At 39.7% G+C, this 20,681-nt stretch overlaps 1 protein-coding gene across 7 annotated transcripts in view; it reads right to left on the bottom strand.

Moving 5' to 3' along the window:
- Positions 1 to 20,681, bottom strand: part of NF1 (neurofibromin 1) — a 1,508,106-nt gene that overhangs the window by 1,393,735 nt on the left and 93,690 nt on the right. For all 7 annotated transcript variants that reach the window (XM_053707520.1, XM_053707522.1, XM_053707523.1 and 4 more), the window contains exon 2: positions 4,071 to 4,214. In XM_053707520.1, the coding sequence (XP_053563495.1) occupies positions 4,071 to 4,214 (144 nt within the window). The remainder of the gene's footprint in view (positions 1 to 4,070; positions 4,215 to 20,681) is intronic.

Here is a 20,681-nt window from a genome sequence, read left to right as displayed (position 1 = left end):
ATCTGTCACTTATATGTATCACGACAGAAAGAGGAATACTGGAGGCCTGAAAGGAGAGATTCCAGAAAGCCATCTCAGCTGTTTGAGAGCGAATACCTGGCAAAGCTGCAGCAGCATGACAACTCCATCTTAGCAACAGTTAATAGATTGAGATTTAGCTGCTATGCAGCAAAACATGTGAAATGTATACAGTGAGGTAAAATACACAAAAATGATCCACCAAGCACAAAACACGTTCCTGAAAGTATCATAATATAAAACACAAATGCAAAGTTACATCCATAAATAAATGGACACTGACACAATTTTCATAATTCTGGCTCTGTACACCACCACAATTGATTTGAAATGAGCAAACCGAGATGCAATTGAAGTGCAGGCTTTCATCTTTAATTCAAGGGGTTGAACAAAAATATTGAAACATTTAGGAATTGCAACAATCATGAGTCATTTCAAGCCTTCTCCATACTTTTTTCTTCCCATCATTCTGGTACAGGTTGATCTTAGTTTCATCTGTCCAAAGAATGCTGTTCCAGAATTGGACTGGCTTTTTTAGATTTTATTTGGCAAAGTCTAAATCAGGCCTTTCTATTTTTGAGGCTTATGAATGGTTTGCGCCTTGCTGTGAACCCTCTGTATTTGCTCTTGTGAAGTCATCTCTTTATGGTAGACTTGAATAATGATATGCCTACCTCCTGGAGAGTGTTCTTCACTTGGCTGAATGATGTGAAGGGGTTTTTCTTTACCTACGATCATCCACCACTGTTTTCTTCCATGGACATCCAGGCCTTTTTGTGTTGCAGAGCCTACCCGTGTATTCTTTTTTACTCAGAATGTACCAAACTGTTGATGTTCCTGCTATGGTAACCCCTTAAGGACCAAGGCCATTTTTCAATTTCTTTCCCTTAAAGACCAGGGCTATTTTTACATTTCTGCTGTGTTTGTGTTTAGCTGTAATTTTCCTCTTACTCATTTACTGTACCCACACATATTATATACCGTTTTTCTCGCCACTAAATGGACTTTCTAAAGATAACATTATTTTCATCATATCTTATAATTTATTATTAAAAAAATTATAAAATATAAGGAAAAAATGGAAAAAAACACACTTTTTCTAACTTTGACCCCCAAAACCTGTTACACATCTACAACCACCAAAAAACAACCATGCTAAATAGTTTCTAAATTTTGTCCTGAGTTTAGAAATACCCAATGTTAACATGTTCTTTGCTTTTTTTTTGCAAGTTATAGGGCAATAAATACAAGTAGCACTTTGCTATTTCAAAACCACTTTTTTTCAAAATGAGCGCTAGTTACATTGGAACCCTGATATCTGTCAGGAATACCTGAATATCCCTTGACATGTATATATTTTTTTTTAGAAGACATTCCAAAGTATTGATCTAGGCCCATTTTGGTATATTTCATGCCACCATTTCACCGCCAAATGCGATCAATTAAAAAAAAATTGTTCAATTTTTCACAAATTTTTTCACAAACTTTAGGTTTCTCACAGAAATTATTTACAAACAACTTGTGCAATTATGGCATAAATGGTTGTACATGCTTCTCTGGGATCCCCTTTGTTCAGAAATAGCAGACTTATATGGCTTTGGTGTTGCTTTTTGGTAATTAGAAGGCTGCTAAATGCCACTGCGCACCACACGTGTTTTATGCCCAGCAGTGAAGGGGTTAATTAGGGAGCATGTAGGGAGCTTGTAGAGTTAATTTTAGCTTTAGTGTAGTGTAGTAGACAACCTAAAGTATTGATCTAGGCCCATTTTGGTATATTTAATGCCACCATTTCACCGCCAAATGCGATCAAATTTTAAAAAAACGTAAATTTTTTCGCAATTTTAGGTTTCTCACAGAAATTATTTACAAACAACTTATGCAATTATGACATAAATGGTTGTAAATGCTTCACTGGGATCCCCTTTGTTCAGAAATAGCAGACATATATGGTTTTGGCGATGCTTTTTGGTAATTAGAAGGCTGCTAAATGCCGCTGCACATCACACGTGTATTATGTCTAGCAGTGAAGGGGTTAATTAATGATCTTGTAGGGAACTTGCAGGGTTAATGTTAGCTTTAGTGTAGAGATCTGCCTCCCACCTAACACATCAGACCCCCTGATCCCTCCCAAACAGCTCTCTTCCCTCCCCCACCCCACAATTGTCCCCGCCATCTTAAGTACTGACAGAAAGTCTGCCAGTACTAAAATAAAAGGTATCTTTTTTTAATTATTATTTTTTTAAGCATATTTACATATGCTGCTGTGTAGGATCCCCCTTAGCCCCAAACCTCCCTGATCCCCCCAAAACAGCTCTCTAACCCCCCCTCTACATTATTGGGAGCCATCTTGGGTACTGGCAGCTGTCTGCCAGTACCCAGTTTACAATAAAATATATATTTTTTATTTTTCCCCCCCACTTTTCTGTAGTGTAGCTTCCCCCCACCAAGACTAAACCCCCACCCCCTCCCAGATCGCTTCAATTATCTAAATTAAATTTTATATCCCCCCCTCTCTCCCTCTAAATTTAAACTAAATCTGTTCCATAGTGTAATGGTTCCCACGCGCGTCCGTGCGCGCCCCCAGCGATCCAGCCCACCTCTGCACAATAATCCACCGATGGCCGCCCACCCGCCTCCCATGTCAGCTCCCACCCACCAACGATTGCGGGCCATCGATGTCCGGTGCAAAGAGGGTCACAGAGTGGCTCTCTCTGCATTGGATGGGGTAAAATGTTATTGCAGTTATGCCTCGATATCGAGGCATCACTGCAATAACCGGAAAGCGATCAGGATCGCTTCCAGCCGCTTTCAACCCCAACGTCGTACAGGGTACGTCGCTGGTCTTTAAAGACCAGGTTGTGTGCGACGTACCCTGTACGACGCATGTCGTTAAGGGGTTAATGTTCCTGTTATCTCTCTGATGGATTTCTTTTTTTTTTTTTTTTTTTTTTTAAGCCTAAGGATGGCTGGGGCCTGTCAATTGCATTGAGAGCTTCTTTGAACGCCTGTTGTGGATTCACTGCGACAGCTTCCAAATTTGTCACACCTGGAATCAACTCCAGACCTTTACCTGCTTAATTAATGACGAAATCATAAAGGAATAGCCCACACCTGTCCATAAAACAGCTTTTGAGTCAGTTGTCCAATTACTTTTGGTCTCTTGAAAAAGAAGAGGGTACATATTTACCCTTTGAGTGCTAAGCACTTTCCCACCTGGGTGCTAAGAAGTTCAAAAGTTTTTTTTTTCTTTTTTTAAATTTTTTTATCTTTTTCCAGATCCCCAAGACTTACACTGTTGGAAAGGTTACCTTTCCAACGGTGGGTCTTGGGGGACTGTAGCTGCTTAGATGCCTGAGATACAGGCTTCTAAGCAGCATGGCCCCTTTTCCTATACTTAACATTGTTAAGTTTAAATAAAGTTGAGCAGTGACGTCATCACGTCATTGCGCGCGACGTCTCCGCGCATAACGTGAAGCCCTGCTGATGCCTGTCACTATACAGGCCCAATCGCCGGGGTAGGAGCGGGTGGGAGCCCCCAGATCTCCCTCAAGGTGGGAGAGTGCTAAGGTTTAAATAGCTGTCATTTCTAAACTCTTCCTCCAATGTGGATGTGAATACCCTAAAATTAAAGCTGAGAGACTGTACTTTAAGCCAATATTCATTATTTAAGTGTAACTTGAATTTATTTTGGTAAACAAAACTTGTGTTAGTGTCCAATTATTTCAGGACCTTACTGTATTTAGTCACAGACAAAAGTCTTCTTTTCAAGTGTAAGATATAGAGCAAAAGCTTACTGACTGGTTGTCCCCAATATCAACGAATACTATATTATTAACAAATAACTAAATAAATAGCATGTTAAATTACAAATGGAGCAAAAAATTATAATAAATTAGTGGTGTTTAGTACCCAGTAGAGCATTTAAAGAATATCATTAAACAATATCTATGATAACATTTTGTTATAGGGTTATAGTATTTAAAAATCTTATCATTTTCTAATAAGCATTTGCACATAGAAAACTGTTAACATTGACAAAGCCACAAACTCACCATGTTGTTTACGTTTTTTAAGATATTTGTTAGTCCACTTATGACCAGAGAAAATTTGTACTTTGAAATGTTTATGAGACATTCCTTGTTGTGCTCCATGCTCACTTTGGTGTGGGTATTCTGTTGTCCAGCTTTGATTGGAAGCTGCAAAGAGACAAAATCAGATATTGAACAGGTGTTCTTCGGAATATAGTTTTATTAAGGAGATAAGAAACCCAAAATGTTTCTTTTATGATTCAGATAGAGCATGTGATTTTAAACTACTTTATATATTTTTTTTATTATCAAATGTTTCTCTATTCTTTTAGTATCTTTAGTTGAAAAGCAGGAATGTTTGCTTAGGAGCCGGCCCATTTCTGGAGCACTATATGGCAGCAGTTTTGCAAGAATGTTATCCATATGGAAGAACACTAGATAGCAGCACTATTTCCTGCCATGTAGTGCTCCATATGCCTGATAAGTATCTCTTCAACACCGAATAGCATGGAAAAAATCTAATTTGATAATAGATGTAATTGGAAACTTTTAAAAATGTTATACTCTATCTGAACAAAAGTACATTTTGGGGTTTTATATCCCTTTATGTAACAGTAGAAAACTTTCAGAAATATTTCAGAACAAAATAGTTTAGTCATTTATACTATGAAACCAACATAAAAAGAGAGGACTTAGGGAACCTTTTACACATAGGAAAGAGGTCAGCCAAAATTATTAAGCATGCAGGAATGTGATACACAAAAACAAATTAAAGGCACACTGTTCAATGAATTCAACATAAAAGTACAATAAGAAAATATTCTAATTCTTATTGTTTAAGTTTTTGAACAGAACTGTTTTTAACTATGCAAAAGAGTTAAACAGTATCTGCTCTGGGGCAGCACTGTATTCAGCACCAGAGCTGAACACTGCCAATCGCTGGTGGCTACACACTTATGCTGCTTGTGATTGGCTCATCGGCATATGATCAGCTCACAATCAGCAACACATTGTCACATTTCATCACAAAGTGATGAAAACTATTCTAACTAGCGTATCGATATGCTTATTTTGTTCCAATGTCAAATCTACTTTTAATATTGAGCGTTTTTGTCAGGCTCTGTTACCTGACACAATGCAGCCTCTTTGAATGATTTTCCCTTAGGCTTCTTTGACAGGCAGCTCTTTCAGCCAATCAGAGGCTCACCATGCGCACATGTAAGTTAATCACAGCACGCTCCCGTGCTTGGAACTCAGGCTGGAAGTTGAACTGCGCACACGCAACTGCTATGCTATTTGCGCAACAAACAGTGAGGCTACTTACAGTATTTTTTAAATTTTTTGGAATCTTTCCTCACTATTCTTTACAGACTCAAGCTTGATAATAAAACAGGATAATAATCTTACATTTACAAGGTACTGTAAGAAACTACCAAGTAGAAAAATGAAGAGTTCTTGAATCCATAATGCGAAAAAACAAAGCTTTATTCAATGTATATTTAAAATAGAATCACAGGTAAGACAGGAAACAAACAGTCTTACGCGTTTCGGCCGGTGCCGTGATCATAGACCTATAGTGCAATAATCAGTGTCAGCTTAAAAAGCAGTCTCTACACAACTATTGGTTACATATAAAAGGTCAGGCATATGAAAGAATACTAAAGAATAAAAATTGGTTACTTAAGTTACTAAGACATTTAAAAAATTGAGCAATTAATGTATAGTGGTCAGTAATCAAAACAGCTTGTACATAAAATTTGAGAGAGCTGAAGCAAAAATATGTGATAATAAACATATATCCTAAATCATACTTTCGATAGTCTAGGTAGAGAATATATACATATATAAAACTGATGCTGTTTACACAATATTGTTTAATATTTGTTAACTTATAAAATATAAAATCAAGTTACAGATAACATATCAACGATTTACTGGGAAACACAGAGGTGTGAGCTTTATTTGGGGAGGGGGGTCAAATTATCTTTCCTTACTATTCATTGCAGACTCAAGCTGGATAATAAAACAGGGTAATAATCTTACATTTACAAGGTACAGTAAGAAACTACCCAACTGCTAAGTCCTACTTTCAATATACAATGGGGTGGAAGAGTTGTAACTGCTTCTTACCTGTGTAGTAATATATTTTTATTCATTTCAGAACATATTTTTAATGGCTTGTTTAAACACCTTATTTTCAAGTTTTTAAAATGTTGCTATTTTCTATCAAATTTCTACTGGGTGTTGGATGTAAGACAAAGAACTGTTTTATAGTTGTGTCACTAACTGGGAGCAAATGGATGGAAAACGCAGACAAGAAATCCAATTGGTTTGTGACCTTTAAAGAGAGCAATATGTGCTGTATGAAACAAAGTCTCCAGTGTTTTAGGATAAGGATTACTATCTTTGTTCCAGCAAGATTTAAAGTATAGTCATGTTTATGATCCAAAGGCCGTTCTACAAAAGACAAAACTGTGTTTAATGAGTGTTTCATCTGAATCACAACATCTTGAACTATCCCATGAACAGACTTTTGCTCTAACATTCATTATTAAACATGGAATGTGTCAAATGCAGCAGATATACAGTATGCATTGGCTAATATTAAGTGTGAATGTATAAGTGTTATGCAATATGTAGTTAAGGCAGGTGCCATGAGAATGCAAAAGAAAGAAAAAAGGACCATGACCTGCGACTGAGACACAGTTTTTAGACACTGGGCAGTATTTTTCACTCCAGAATACCTTCATAGTTTTCTGATTTTATCGCACCCTGCACAAAATCTAGGCAACCAGTGTCACAGGCAACAAAGCAACCCCCAAAACATTGCATGTTTCATAGTAGGGATGGTGTGTTCTTTTCTTTGAAAGCTTTTTTCCTTCTGTAAACATGTTCTTGTGATTTGTCAAAAAGTTCTACTTTTGTGTCTTCTGTGCAAAGGGCATTCTCCCAGAAGGACTGTGGCGTGTCAGCAGGCATTTTGACAAACTCCAGTCTAGCTTTTTTGTGTTTCTCTCTAAGAAGCGGTGTCTTCCTAGGTCTTCTACCATGGAGCCCATTTTTATTCAGACAGCAACAGATGGTACCACTTGAAATTGTTGCACCTTGAGCTTGAACATCGGCTTGGATCTGTTTTGAAGTCCTTGGTTCTTTCTCCACCAATAGAACACTCTTTCTCGTCAATTTTGGGTCAATTTTCCTCTAGCAGAGACGTCCAGGGATCTCGTCTACAATCCCATGTGCGCCAAACTTAACATTGGCAACTGTGCTCACAGGAACATCAAGCTCTTTACAGCTGGTCTTGTAGCCTTTAAGTTGACCATAGTTGTATATTAGCTTCTTTCTAACCCCCTCAGACAACTCTCTGTTTTTCCTTCTCTTTTTCATGTTCAGTGAGATACACATAGTGACACACAACAGCAGAGAGTACTTTTCTCTAAGCCTTTGCTTTCGGCAGCTTTGTTAGCTGCTTAATGTAGAAGAAATCAGCCATTGACTTTTTTTCAGAGCCCGATTTATTCTTGTGAAAGTGAAACCCACTAAGAGCTATGCAAAACCAGATCTTAGTGTGCTGCACTTTCACAAGAATAAACCCAGCTCCAAAAAGAGCAGAAGGCGGGCAAGCGCCACTTTTTTCTGCTTTCGTACACTAACAAACCTGCTGAATGCACAAACCTACTTAAAGAGCCATGAAACCCACATTTTTTCTTTCCTGATTTAGAAAGAGAATGCAAATTTAAACATCTTTCTAATTTACTTATATTATCTAATTTGTTTTATTCTCTTGATATTCTTTGCTGAAAAGCATATCTAGATATGCTCAATAGCTGCTGATTGGTTGCTGCACATAGAAGCCTCGTGTGATTGGCTCACCATGTGCATTGCTTTTTCTTCAACTAAGGATATCTAAAAAATGAAGCAAAATAAATAATAGAAGTAAATTGTAATGTTGTTTAAATTTGTATGTTCTATCTGAGTCATGAAAGAAAGATTTTGGGTTTAGTGGCCCTTTAAACTGTCTGAATGAGTGATTGAAGACACCTGTGATACTAATTAAGATGAATAGTCTTCTTAAAGTATCACTACAAAATAATTTTTTGTAACTTCTAAATGGTATCAATAGCATTGTAGAGGTCATTATAGAATGTCTTTTTAGTATAAGCAAGAATTTGCTCAATACATTATGTATAATTGCACAATGTATGGACGACAAGATATTTTAATTTCCACACTTTTTAGGACAAATGGTACATTATTTGATTAAAATGCAAGGGTACTAATACTTTCAGCCACATCTGTATATTCCATGCATAGCTCATGCTGTGTTATTCAAGATGCATTTAAGGCTTTGCTAATCTTATTATTTGAAGATTTTGTTTACATGGATGCAGCTGGATCCTGGAATCCTTCCTAGATGGTCCAACTTGAGAACCACATAAATAAGATAATTTTGAACACAAACTGTGGATGAAAAGCTTCCAAACGGGTTGTTTTCTTTACAGATATCATTATACGCACCTTTATTCTTTTTAGGGTGTACAACTGCACACAATACAATATTGTCTATATATATTTCTTAATCTGATTTTTATATCCTTAAACATGTAAGCTACCAATACACTAATCATACAATGAAACCAATAAAACAGAATTTATGTTTACCTGATAAATTTCTTTCTCCAACGGTGTGTCCGGTCCACGGCGTCATCCTTACTTGTGGGATATTCTCTTCCCCAACAGGAAATGGCAAAGAGCCCAGCAAAGCTGGTCACATGATCCCTCCTAGGCTCCGCCTACCCCAGTCATTCGACCGACGTTAAGGAGGAATATTAGCATAGGAGAAACCATATGGTACCGTGGTGACTGTAGTTAAAGAAAATAAATTATCAGACCTGATTAAAAAAACCAGGGCGGGCCGTGGACCGGACACACCGTTGGAGAAAGAAATTTATCAGGTAAACATAAATTCTGTTTTCTCCAACATAGGTGTGTCCGGTCCACGGCGTCATCCTTACTTGTGGGAACCAATACCAAAGCTTTAGGACACGGATGAAGGGAGGGAGCAAATCAGGTCACCTAAATGGAAGGCACCACGGCTTGCAAAACCTTTCTCCCAAAAATAGCCTCAGAAGAAGCAAAAGTATCAAACTTGTAAAATTTGGTAAAAGTGTGCAGTGAAGACCAAGTCGCTGCCCTACATATCTGATCAACAGAAGCCTCGTTCTTGAAGGCCCATGTGGAAGCCACAGCCCTAGTGGAATGAGCTGTGATTCTTTCGGGAGGCTGCCGTCCGGCAGTCTCGTAAGCCAATCTGATGATGCTTTTAATCCAAAAAGAGAGAGAGGTAGAAGTTGCTTTTTGACCTCTCCTTTTACCTGAATAAACAACAAACAAGGAAGATGTTTGTCTAAAATCCTTTGTAGCATCTAAATAGAATTTTAGAGCGCGAACAACATCCAAATTGTGCAACAAACGTTCCTTCTTTGAAACTGGTTTCGGGCACAGAGAAGGTACGATAATCTCCTGGTTAATGTTTTTGTTAGAAACAACTTTTGGAAGAAAACCAGGTTTAGTACGTAAAACCACCTTATCTGCATGGAACACCAGATAAGGAGGAGAGCACTGCAGAGCAGATAATTCTGAAACTCTTCTAGCAGAAGAAATTGCAACTAAAAACAAAACTTTCCAAGATAATAACTTAATATCAACGGAATGTAAGGGTTCAAACGGAACCCCCTGAAGAACTGAAAGAACTAAATTGAGACTCCAAGGAGGAGTCAAAGGTTTGTAAACAGGCTTGATTCTAACCAGAGCCTGAACAAAGGCTTGAACATCTGGCACAGCTGCCAGCTTTTTGTGAAGTAACACCGACAAGGCAGAAATTTGTCCCTTCAGGGAACTTGCCGATAATCCTTTTTCCAATCCTTCTTGAAGGAAGGATAGAATCCTAGGAATCTTAACCTTGTCCCAAGGGAATCCTTTAGATTCACACCAACAGATATATTTTTTCCAAATTTTGTGGTAAATCTTTCTAGTTACAGGCTTTCTGGCCTGAACAAGAGTATCGATAACAGAATCTGAGAAACCTCGCTTCGATAAAATCAAGCGTTCAATCTCCAGGCAGTCAGCTGGAGTGAAACCAGATTCGGATGTTCGAACGGACCCTGAACAAGAAGGTCTCGTCTCAAAGGTAGCTTCCAAGGTGGAGCCGATGACATATTCACCAGATCTGCATACCAAGTCCTGCGTGGCCACGCAGGAGCTATCAAGATCACCGACGCCCTCTCCTGATTGATCCTGGCTACCAGCCTGGGAATGAGAGGAAACGGCGGAAACACATAAGCTAGTTTGAAGGTCCAAGGTGCTACTAGTGCATCCACTAGAGCCGCCTTGGGATCCCTGGATCTGGACCCGTAACAGGGAACTTTGAAGTTCTGACGAGAGGCCATTAGATCCATGTCTGGAATGCCCCACAGCTGAGTGACTAGGGCAAAGATTTCCGGATGGAGTTCCCACTCCCCCGGATGCAATGTCTGACGACTCAGAAAATCCGCTTCCCAATTCTCCACTCCCGGGATGTGGATAGCAGACAGGTGGCAGGAGTGAGACTCCGCCCATAGAATAATCTTGGTCACTTCCTCCATCGCTAGGGAACTCCTTGTTCCCCCCTGATGGTTGATGTACGCAACAGTCGTCATGTTGTCTGATTGAAACCGTATGAACTTGGTCCTCGCTAGCTGAGGCCAAGCCTTGAGAGCATTGAATATCGCTCTCAGTTCCAGAATATTTATCGGTAGAAGAGATTCTTCCCGAGACCAAAGACCCTGAGCTTTCAGGGATCCCCAGACCGCGCCCCAGCCCGTCAGACTGGCGTCAGTCGTGACAATGACCCACTCTGGTCTGCGGAATGTCATCCCTTGTGACAGGTTGTCCAGGGACAGCCACCAACGGAGTGAGTCTCTGGTCCTCTGATTTACTTGTATCTTTGGAGACAAGTCTGTATAGTCCCCATTCCACTGACTGAGCATGCACAGTTGTAATGGTCTTAGATGAATGCGCGCAAAAGGAACTATGTCCATTGCCGCTACCATCAACCCGATCACTTCCATGCACTGAGCTACGGAAGGAAGAGGAACGGAATGGAGTATCCGACAAGAGTCCAGAAGCTTTGTTATTCTGGCCTCTGTTAGAAAAATCCTCATTTCTGAGGAGTCTATAATTGTTCCCAAGAAGGGAACCCTTGTTGACGGGGATAGAGAACTCTTTTCCACGTTCACTTTCCAGCCGTGAGATCTGAGAAAGGCCAGGACGATGTCCGTGTGAGCCTTTGCTCGAGGGAGGGACGACGCTTGAATCAGAATGTCGTCCAGGTAGGGTACTACTGCAATGCCCCTTGGTCTTAGCACCGCTAGAAGGGACCCTAGTACCTTTGTGAAAATCCTTGGAGCAGTGGCTAATCCGAAAGGAAGCGCCACGAACTGGTAATGTTTGTCCAGGAATGCAAACCTTAGGAACCGATGATGTTCCTTGTGGATAGGAATATGTAGATACGCATCCTTTAAATCCACCGTGGTCATGAATTGACCTTCCTGGATGGAAGGAAGGATAGTTCGAATGGTTTCCATCTTGAACGATGGGACCTTGAGAAATTTGTTTAAGATCTTGAGATCTAGGATTGGTCTGAACGTTCCCTCTTTTTTGGGAACTATGAACAGATTGGAGTAGAACCCCATCCCTTGTTCTCTTAATGGAACAGGATGAATCACTCCCATTTTTAACAGGTCTTCTACACAATGTAAGAACGCCTGTCTTTTTATGTGGTCTGAAGACAACTGAGACCTGTGGAACCTCCCCCTTGGGGGAAGTCCCTTGAATTCCAGAAGATAACCCTGGGAGACTATTTCTAGCGCCCAAGGATCCAGAACATCTCTTGCCCAAGCCTGAGCGAAGAGAGAGAGTCTGCCCCCCACCAGATCCGGTCCCGGATCGGGGGCCAATATTTCATGCTGTCTTGGTAGCAGTGGCAGGTTTCTTGGCCTGCTTTCCCTTGTTCCAGCCTTGCATTGGTCTCCAAGCTGGCTTGGCCTGAGAAGTATTACCCTCTTGCTTAGAGGACGTAGCACCTTGGGCTGGTCCGTTTTTACGAAAGGGACGAAAATTAGGTCTATTTTTAGCCTTGAAAGGCCGATCCTGAGGAAGGGCGTGGCCCTTACCCCCAGTGATATCAGAGATAATCTCTTTCAAGTCAGGACCAAACAGCGTTTTCCCCTTGAAAGGAATGTTTAGTAGCTTGTTCTTGGAAGACGCATCAGCCGACCAAGATTTCAACCAAAGCGCTCTGCGCGCCACAATAGCAAACCCAGAATTCTTAGCCGCCAACTTAGCCAATTGCAAAGAGGCGTCTAGAGTGAAAGAATTAGCCAATTTGAGAGCATTGATTCTGTCCATAATCTCCTCATAAGGAGGAGAGTCACTATCGAGCACCTTAATCAGTTCATCAAACCAGAAATATGCGGCTGTAGTGACAGGGACAATGCATGAAATGGGTTGTAGAAGGTAACCCTGCTGAACAAACATCTTTTTAAGCAAACCTTCTAATTTTTTATCCATAGGATCTTTGAAAGCACAACTATCCTCTATGGGAATAGTGGTGCGTTTGTTTAAAGTAGAAACCGCTCCCTCGACCTTGGGGACTGACTGCCATAAGTCCTTTCTGGGGTCGACCATAGGAAACAATTTTTTAAATATGGGGGGAGGGACGAAAGGAATACCGGGCCTTTCCCATTCTTTATTAACAATGTCCGCCACCCGCTTGGGTATAGGAAAAGCTTCTGGGAGCCCCGGCACCTCTAGGAACTTGTCCATTTTACATAGTTTCTCTGGGATGACCAAATTTTCACAATCATCCAGAGTGGATAATACCTCCTTAAGCAAAATGCGGAGATGTTCCAATTTAAATTTAAATGTAATCACATCAGATTCAGCCTGCTGAGAAATGTTCCCTAAATCAGTAATTTCTCCCTCAGACAAAACCTCCCTGGCCCCCTCAGATTGGGTTAGGGGCCCTTCAGAGATATTAATATCAGCGTCGTCATGCTCTTCAGTAACTAAAACAGAGCAGCCACGCTTACGCTGACAAGGGTTCATTTTGGCTAAAATGTTTTTGACAGAATTATCCATTACAGCCGTTAATTGTTGCATAGTAAGGAGTATTGGCGCGCTAGATGTACTAGGGGCCTCCTGAGTGGGCAAGACTCGTGTAGACGAAGGAGGGAATGATGCAGTACCATGCTTACTCCCCTCACTTGAGGAATCATCTTGGGCATCATTGTCATTATCACATAAATCACATTTATTTAAATGAATAGGAATTCTGGCTTCCCCACATTCAGAACACAGTCTATCTGGTAGATCAGACATGTTAAACAGGCATAAACTTGATAAGAAAGTACAAAAAACGTTTTAAAATAAAACCGTTACTGTCACTTTAAATTTTAAACTGAACACACTTTATTACTGCAATTGCGAAAAAACATGAAGGAATTGTTCAAAATTCACCAAATTTTCACCACAGTGTCTTAAAGCCTTGAAAATATTGCACACCAATTTTGGAAGCTTTAACCCTTAAAATAACGGAACCGGAGCCGTTTTAAGCTTTAACCCCTTTACAGTCCCTGGTATCTGCTTTGCTGAGACCCAACCAAACCCAAAGGGGAATACGATACCAAATGACGCCTTCAGAAGTCTTTTATAAGTATCAGAGCTCCTCTCACATGCGACTGCATGCCATGCCTCTCAAAAACAAGTGCGCAACACCGGCGCGAAAATGAGACTCTGCCTATGCTTTGGGAAAGTCCCTAAAGAATAAGGTGTCTAAAACAGTGCCTGCCGATATTATTATATCAAAATACCCAGAATAAATGATTCCTCAAGGCTAAATAAGTGTTAATATCAATCGATTTAGCCCAAAAAAAGTCTACAGTCTAAATAAGCCCTTGTGAAGCCCTTATTTACAATCGTAATAAACATGGCTTACCGGATCCCATAGGGAAAATGACAGCTTCCAGCATTACATCGTCTTGTTAGAATGTGTCATACCTCAAGCAGCAAGGGACTGCAAACTGTTCCCCCAACTGAAGTTAATTGCTCTCAACAGTCCTGTGTGGAACAGCCATGGATTTTAGTTACGGTTGCTAAAATCATTTTCCTCATACAAACAGAATTCTTCATCTCTTTTTCTGTTTCTGAGTAAATAGTACGTACCAGCACTATTTGAAAATAACAAACTCTTGATTGAATAATGAAAAACTACAGTTAAACACTAAAAAACTCTAAGCCATCTCCGTGGAGATGTTGCCTGTACAACGGCAAAGAGAATGACTGGGGTAGGCGGAGCCTAGGAGGGATCATGTGACCAGCTTTGCTGGGCTCTTTGCCATTTCCTGTTGGGGAAGAGAATATCCCACAAGTAAGGATGACGCCGTGGACCGGACACACCTATGTTGGAGAAATTATCGTTATTCATTTTATTATAAATAAAATCAAACTACCCGATTCTCTTGAATAGTAGTATCCTTTTATGTATGCAGCGAGACAACAGATCAAGAAGCCCCCATTTCTTAACCATAAAAACATATTTTGATGGCAGGAAATAACCAGGCATTCTATCATGTCTACACAGTTTTCTTTCTTAAATGTTACTGAATATCACAAGATCTCAAATATCAATTCATTACATCCAAAGCACATGTAAGGAAAGCAGTACTTGTTATCAATTAAATTAAAACTATTTCCTTACTCCCCCATTTTATATATAAAAATAAATAAGCCAGAAACATATCCACTAGGGAGATTGCCACTAAAATTGAGATAAATGCCCATTTAAAGGGCCATAATACCCAAATGTTTAAACACTTGAAAGTGATGCAGCATAGCTGTAAAAAGCTAATTAGAAAATATCACCTGAACATCTCTATGTAAAAAAGAAAGATGTTTTACCTCAAAAGTTCCTCAGTAGCCACCTCCCATTGTAAAGGATTTCTAAGCAGCATTTTAGTGTGTTTGTCCTGGGACATCTGAAGGGACTAGCATCGTGCACTCTAATATTATTTCACCAATCAGGTAAAGGAAGCTTACTATGAAATCTCATGAGATCACAGTAAGAGTTCATGACCTCAGCACTGCTGATGCTGATTGGCTGCTGTTCATTTCTTCATTTTTTTAAATTTGTTTACCTGCAGCTGGGAGCAGCTGAGTATAACTTTTTACACAGAACTTACTCTGCTGAGCTGAGGAAATTGTGAGGTAAAATATCTTCCTTTTTTACATAGAGATGCTCAGGTGATATTTTCCTGTCAGCTTTTTACAGTTATACTGCATCAGTTTCAAGTGATTTAGCATATGAGTATTATGTCCCTTTAAGAATACAAGCAGGGTGGATAAAAATCAATGATTTTTATTTTATTTAAATATGATTCTTTTTCATTAAAATGCTACAGTTAGTTTCTATTTAAGATACATTATAATTTAAAGGTTATTCATCCTGAAATATAGATTTGTTTTTATTTATATAGCAAGATTCTGTATATTCATAGCATTTATTTTTGGTAACTTAATTCCATTAATCCATTCACAATGTCATGCTCTCTCAGAGGTTTCTGTAATATTATTTTGGGCATTTTTTCTATCTTGAAGAGAAAATCATATAATATTGGTTTTGTAGTTCTCAAAACTGTAAATTTGTGTTTGCAGAAATAACATGTCCCTTCTTTACAGCATATTATAAAATAAACATACAGAGTTGAGAAATATACCTTAAAAGGGACATAATCATGAAAGAACACTTTTGGGTTTCAGATAGAGCATACAATTTTCAGATTTACTTCTATTATCAAATTTGCTTCATTCTCTTGGTATTCCTTGTTGAAAGACAGCAATGCTCTACTGGTACCTAGCTCTACACATTGGGTGAGAGAGTGACAAGCAGCTTGTTCACAGTAGCGCATTGCTTCTGAGCTTTCCTATGTATGCTTTTCCGCAATGGATACTAAAAGAAGGAAGTTAAATAAGAAAAGTAAATTGGAAAATTGTTAAATATTGTATGTTCATTTTGAATCATGAAAGTTTAATTTTGAATTTACTGTCCCTTTAATGCCATTGTACCCCTGCAAATCTATATACACAGAATCAACCCATACAAAGTTTCAAGAAGCTCACTGAATAGAAGATTGTTTGTAGTGGAATAAATCTGCACAAGGACCCAAATGTGAGGAGGAAGGAGCAGGCAAAATTAAATGTTATTTTTCTTTAGTTAAATAAAACTATTTAAATTGTTATTATTAAGGTATTAATTTTTCTCCTTCCAATAAAGTACCGTTGAAAAGTTGATAAAAAATAAATGATTAGCCAATTAAATTGGAGATAGTTCACCTCTCAATAATTTAATTCATTTCAATGATCTACCTATGCATATTAAATGATATATAACCTAATCATTAATGGTCTGCTATAACTGGAAAAATAATCTGAAAAGTTATTAATGAAAACTATGGTTTATATTGATTCAGACCAGTCTTACTGATTAGTAATTTAAATCATGATTTAACACAATTTGATTTATATCATATCCACCCTGAATACTACTAGCCATAGCAGGTCTGCTGCTGTGCACTTCCCTTGTGTGACTGATGTTATCCGGACTGAATTTAAACATATAAATGTTAGCAAAAGCCGATATATAAATTAGAAACACACCTCTTAATATATGGATTTTGATGGAAAGAAAGGACTCCCAACATCAGCCCAGAGTTGATATAAATAACAATCTAAAATAGTTGGGGTGCTCTCTGGAATCAACAGGCCAATTTCAGTGTCGAAAACCCCTCCTCTGGAATAGATATGCTACACTAACCACCAATTGAGGTATGGCCTCACTAAGCAATATGTCTTCATAATTTCCATTACATTGTAATTGACAACCAAAAGAAGCTGCCATGTAAGCCTTCATTTTCGGAAACCCCTTTAGGGTGGTTAACACTAAACAAAGTCACCAAGAATTATTTTGATATACGTAAACCAAATGATCTGTAGTTCCACTGCTACCTACAGGTTGGAAACGTTTTAGAAGAGAACATTTGAGACACGTGTATGTAGAATCATGGCCAAAAAAAAGCAATGCTGCGAAGAAATGGAATAAAGGCAGAAATAAATATTATACATATAACAGCACCTGAAGTGCTAAGTGTAATCAATTACTTAGCACTTCAGGTGCACAATATTTTCAATATTTGTAGCACAATAAGATAAACAGACAAATGTAAAGAACAATGCTCACATCAGATATTCATAGCATATTTTGAAAACAATATTAAAAAACAGAAAGTAACAACGCACAGCCGAGGCACGAATTCCATACATTAAAACTCCTACGGGTTCAGTCCGTCTCCCTTCGGACATAGGCAAGGCCTTTGCAAAATACTATTCTACCCTCTACAATCTAGAAAGCTTCACCAAAGTAACGCCCCATCAGCTTCTCAAGTGCAGAGCTTCTTGGACACACTGTCCCTGCCTGCCCTGTCCGAGGAGCAGAAGTTTTTTTTAGATTCCCCCTTTACCGTAACAGAAGTTGGCGCCATTATAAAAGCAATGAAAAGTCATAAGACCCCTCGCCCAGATGGCTACACTGCCCTTTTTTACAAGACATTTCTACCTCAATTAACGCCCCTGCTTACCAGGTTATTCTCGCTTGCTAGACACTCTAGCTCCTTCCCTCCTGAATTCCTGGAAGCTATCATTGTTACTCTTCTAAAACCGGGTAAAACCCCTAATGTTTGCGAAAATGTTCGCCCTATTTCACTGATCAACAAGGACATGAAAATTTTTTCAAAACTCCTGTCCTCTAGACTCAATCAGATTCTCCCTTCATTAATTGACTGGGATCAAGTAGGCTTCACCTAGAATCCAAAAGAACGGGATCCTCCTGTACAACTTTAGCCCTCGATGCGGAAAAAGTCTTCGATAGGGTTGGCTGGGATTACATGTTCGAGGTTCTGCACAAATTTGGATTTCCCCCGCAATTTTATTCCTGCGTTGCGGCATTATATTCTGCACCATCTGCCTCAGTCAGGGGCCTAGGCTTCCACTCTCCAGTCTTTCCCATCCTCAACAGAACCAGACAGGGATGCCCTTTATCCCCTCTCATCTTCACTCTGATTATGGAACCTCTGGCAGAGGCAATCAGAATGAATCCAGACATTATAGGGGTGGAGGTTGCAGGCACAATGCAGAAAAAAGCCTTATTTGCGGATGACTTGACAATTTTTCTGGGCAACCCATCGCGCTCCCTTCCGACCCTTTTCTCACTGTTGGAGAACTTTGGTCAAATTAGCTTTTACAAGCTAAATGTTAGTAAAACGGATGCCTGTGTCATTAACGTGTCAGATGAAAAACTCGCAGATTTGAAACATACATACCCTTTTAACTGGTCGCACTGTAAAATTAAACACTTAGGCGTCTTTCTATCCAGTAGTGTCTCCACTATAATTGAAGCCAACTTCTACCCACTCCTCCACCATTTCCAAAATTGCGCCGACGGGTGGAATGTCCCATGCATATCCTGGTTGGGCAGGATAGCGGCATTCAAGATGGTTTTATTGCCAAAGCTTACCTATCTCTTCCGCGCTCTTCCCATTCCCATACCCAAATCTTTGATCGGAAAGTTCCAAACGATATGTAATAGATATATTTGGAGAGGCAAGCATCCCAGGGTGGCCACGAGAATTATGCAACAACCGTCTTCAAGTGGAGGCGCAGGGGCCCCTAACTTGACTTATTATATTGAAGCTTCACGATTAGCTCATATTCTCGCCTGGAATGACAGGACCTCTCAGAGCAAATGGAAAGCGCTGGAACAGGCAACATTGCCCAATCCACTTCTTCTAATGGATCTTGTATGGTTACCCAAACATGTTAGATCCTATTATAAAATCCAAAACATAATCATTTTACATGCGCTTCGCTTTTGGGACAGAATCCACTCTATACCACAGATTGCCTCCCACCCGTCACCCATCCATTCCTTCTCCGGCTTGCTATTGGCTCTCAGAGACTCCCATCCGTTACTTTGGAGAGACTGCGGCATACAATGCATTGCAGATTTGTTCCCCAACGGGCGATTAATCTCGCTGGCACAGTTTAGTACCACATATAATCCATCACAACTACTGTGTTTCGAATTCTGAAGAGTTTGAAGTCTCCTGAAATTATGGGGATTCCTTGATGGCACCCTTTATGAGCCAACGGCCTGGGAGAGGAGATGGTTACTAGGAATTAGAACCCCACACGTACTTTCAATCTCCTATAGGAACATGTTGAATTCTCCAATTTACTATAAGTCTGCCTACATCATTGCTTGGGAGAGGGATTTTTGTTTTAGTGCGATGAGTGGTCCAAGGCCATGTTGCTCACCAGACAGGCTCTACATTGCATCACACTGCTCAAACTATATATTAAAATATGCACTCAATGGCACCTTACTCCTCTTAGACTTTTCAAAATTTCCCCCATAAACTCCCCCCTCTGCTGGAGAGAATGTGGCTCAGTGGGGACACCTGCACATATATGGTGGGAGTGCCCAGCATTACAGCCATTTTGGATTCTAGACCCCTCTATGGGGGGAGCCCTGCAAGCTATTTTATTTCACCTTCACATTAAAACTTCGTCTGGCCCTGGGGATCTCCTCTGTATTTACCTGCTCATGGCAGCTAAGCTGTTGATAGCCAGATTATGGAAGCAAAAAACTCCTCCTACGTTGAGAGAGGTAATTAAAATTATGGCTTATCTCGAGCTCATGGAGCTCCCGATTTTAACCCAGAATAACAAAACTCTTCTGCACTCACAGATATGGGAAAAATGGAAGTTGCTCCTATAGTTGAATATTCAATAGCACCCTTTATCTCACATTTAATTGCAAACAATGCGTGGCTCTCTACTCAGCTTCATCTTTCCTCCCCACTCTCCTGCTCCTTCCTTATCACCCATACTCTCTGTTCTTTCCCTCTCTTTCCCTCTCTTTCCCCCTCTCCCTTTTTTTCTTTTCCCTCTTCTTCTTTTCTGGTCCCCTGTGCATACACATGGTTTTATTCTCGCCATGGGTTGTGTTTTCAGTATATATTCAGTATATATTTTGTCACTTAACGCAGTAATCTATTTCCTTCCTCAGCTTAAATGAATGGACTGAGAGTTGTGGGAAATACAAATAAGACAAATATGATATAAAAGTAAAGGGTAGATGATTTTTGCAAGGCTAAGGCAGTATGAAATCAAGAGACACACTGGTTTGCTTTACCTGCTCATTTCCCATAAAGAGGCGAGCTAGAAGGTTGACCTGGACCAATGGTTTCAGAGTGCAGCCCAAAGTATGTTATCCTGCCTAGGTGTAGGGGCAATAATTATTTGCCCATAGTATAAACCAGGGTTTTAAAACCTGTCCTCAGGCCTCCCAAAAAAGAATTAATCAAAAGGAAAGTCATGCTTGAACTAGTAGAGTCTTACAAACAAAACCAAGGTTTAATGGATAAATCCAGACAGTAAAGGCTACAGTAAAGAAAAATGTGGTGCGAGGGAAAATGTAGTCAA

Source organism: Bombina bombina, chromosome 3, assembly GCF_027579735.1.
Source record: "Bombina bombina isolate aBomBom1 chromosome 3, aBomBom1.pri, whole genome shotgun sequence".
NCBI lineage: Eukaryota > Metazoa > Chordata > Amphibia > Anura > Bombinatoridae > Bombina > Bombina bombina.
The sequence above is the reverse complement of the archived record's forward strand: the minus strand, read 5'-3'. Positions and strand labels throughout refer to the sequence as shown.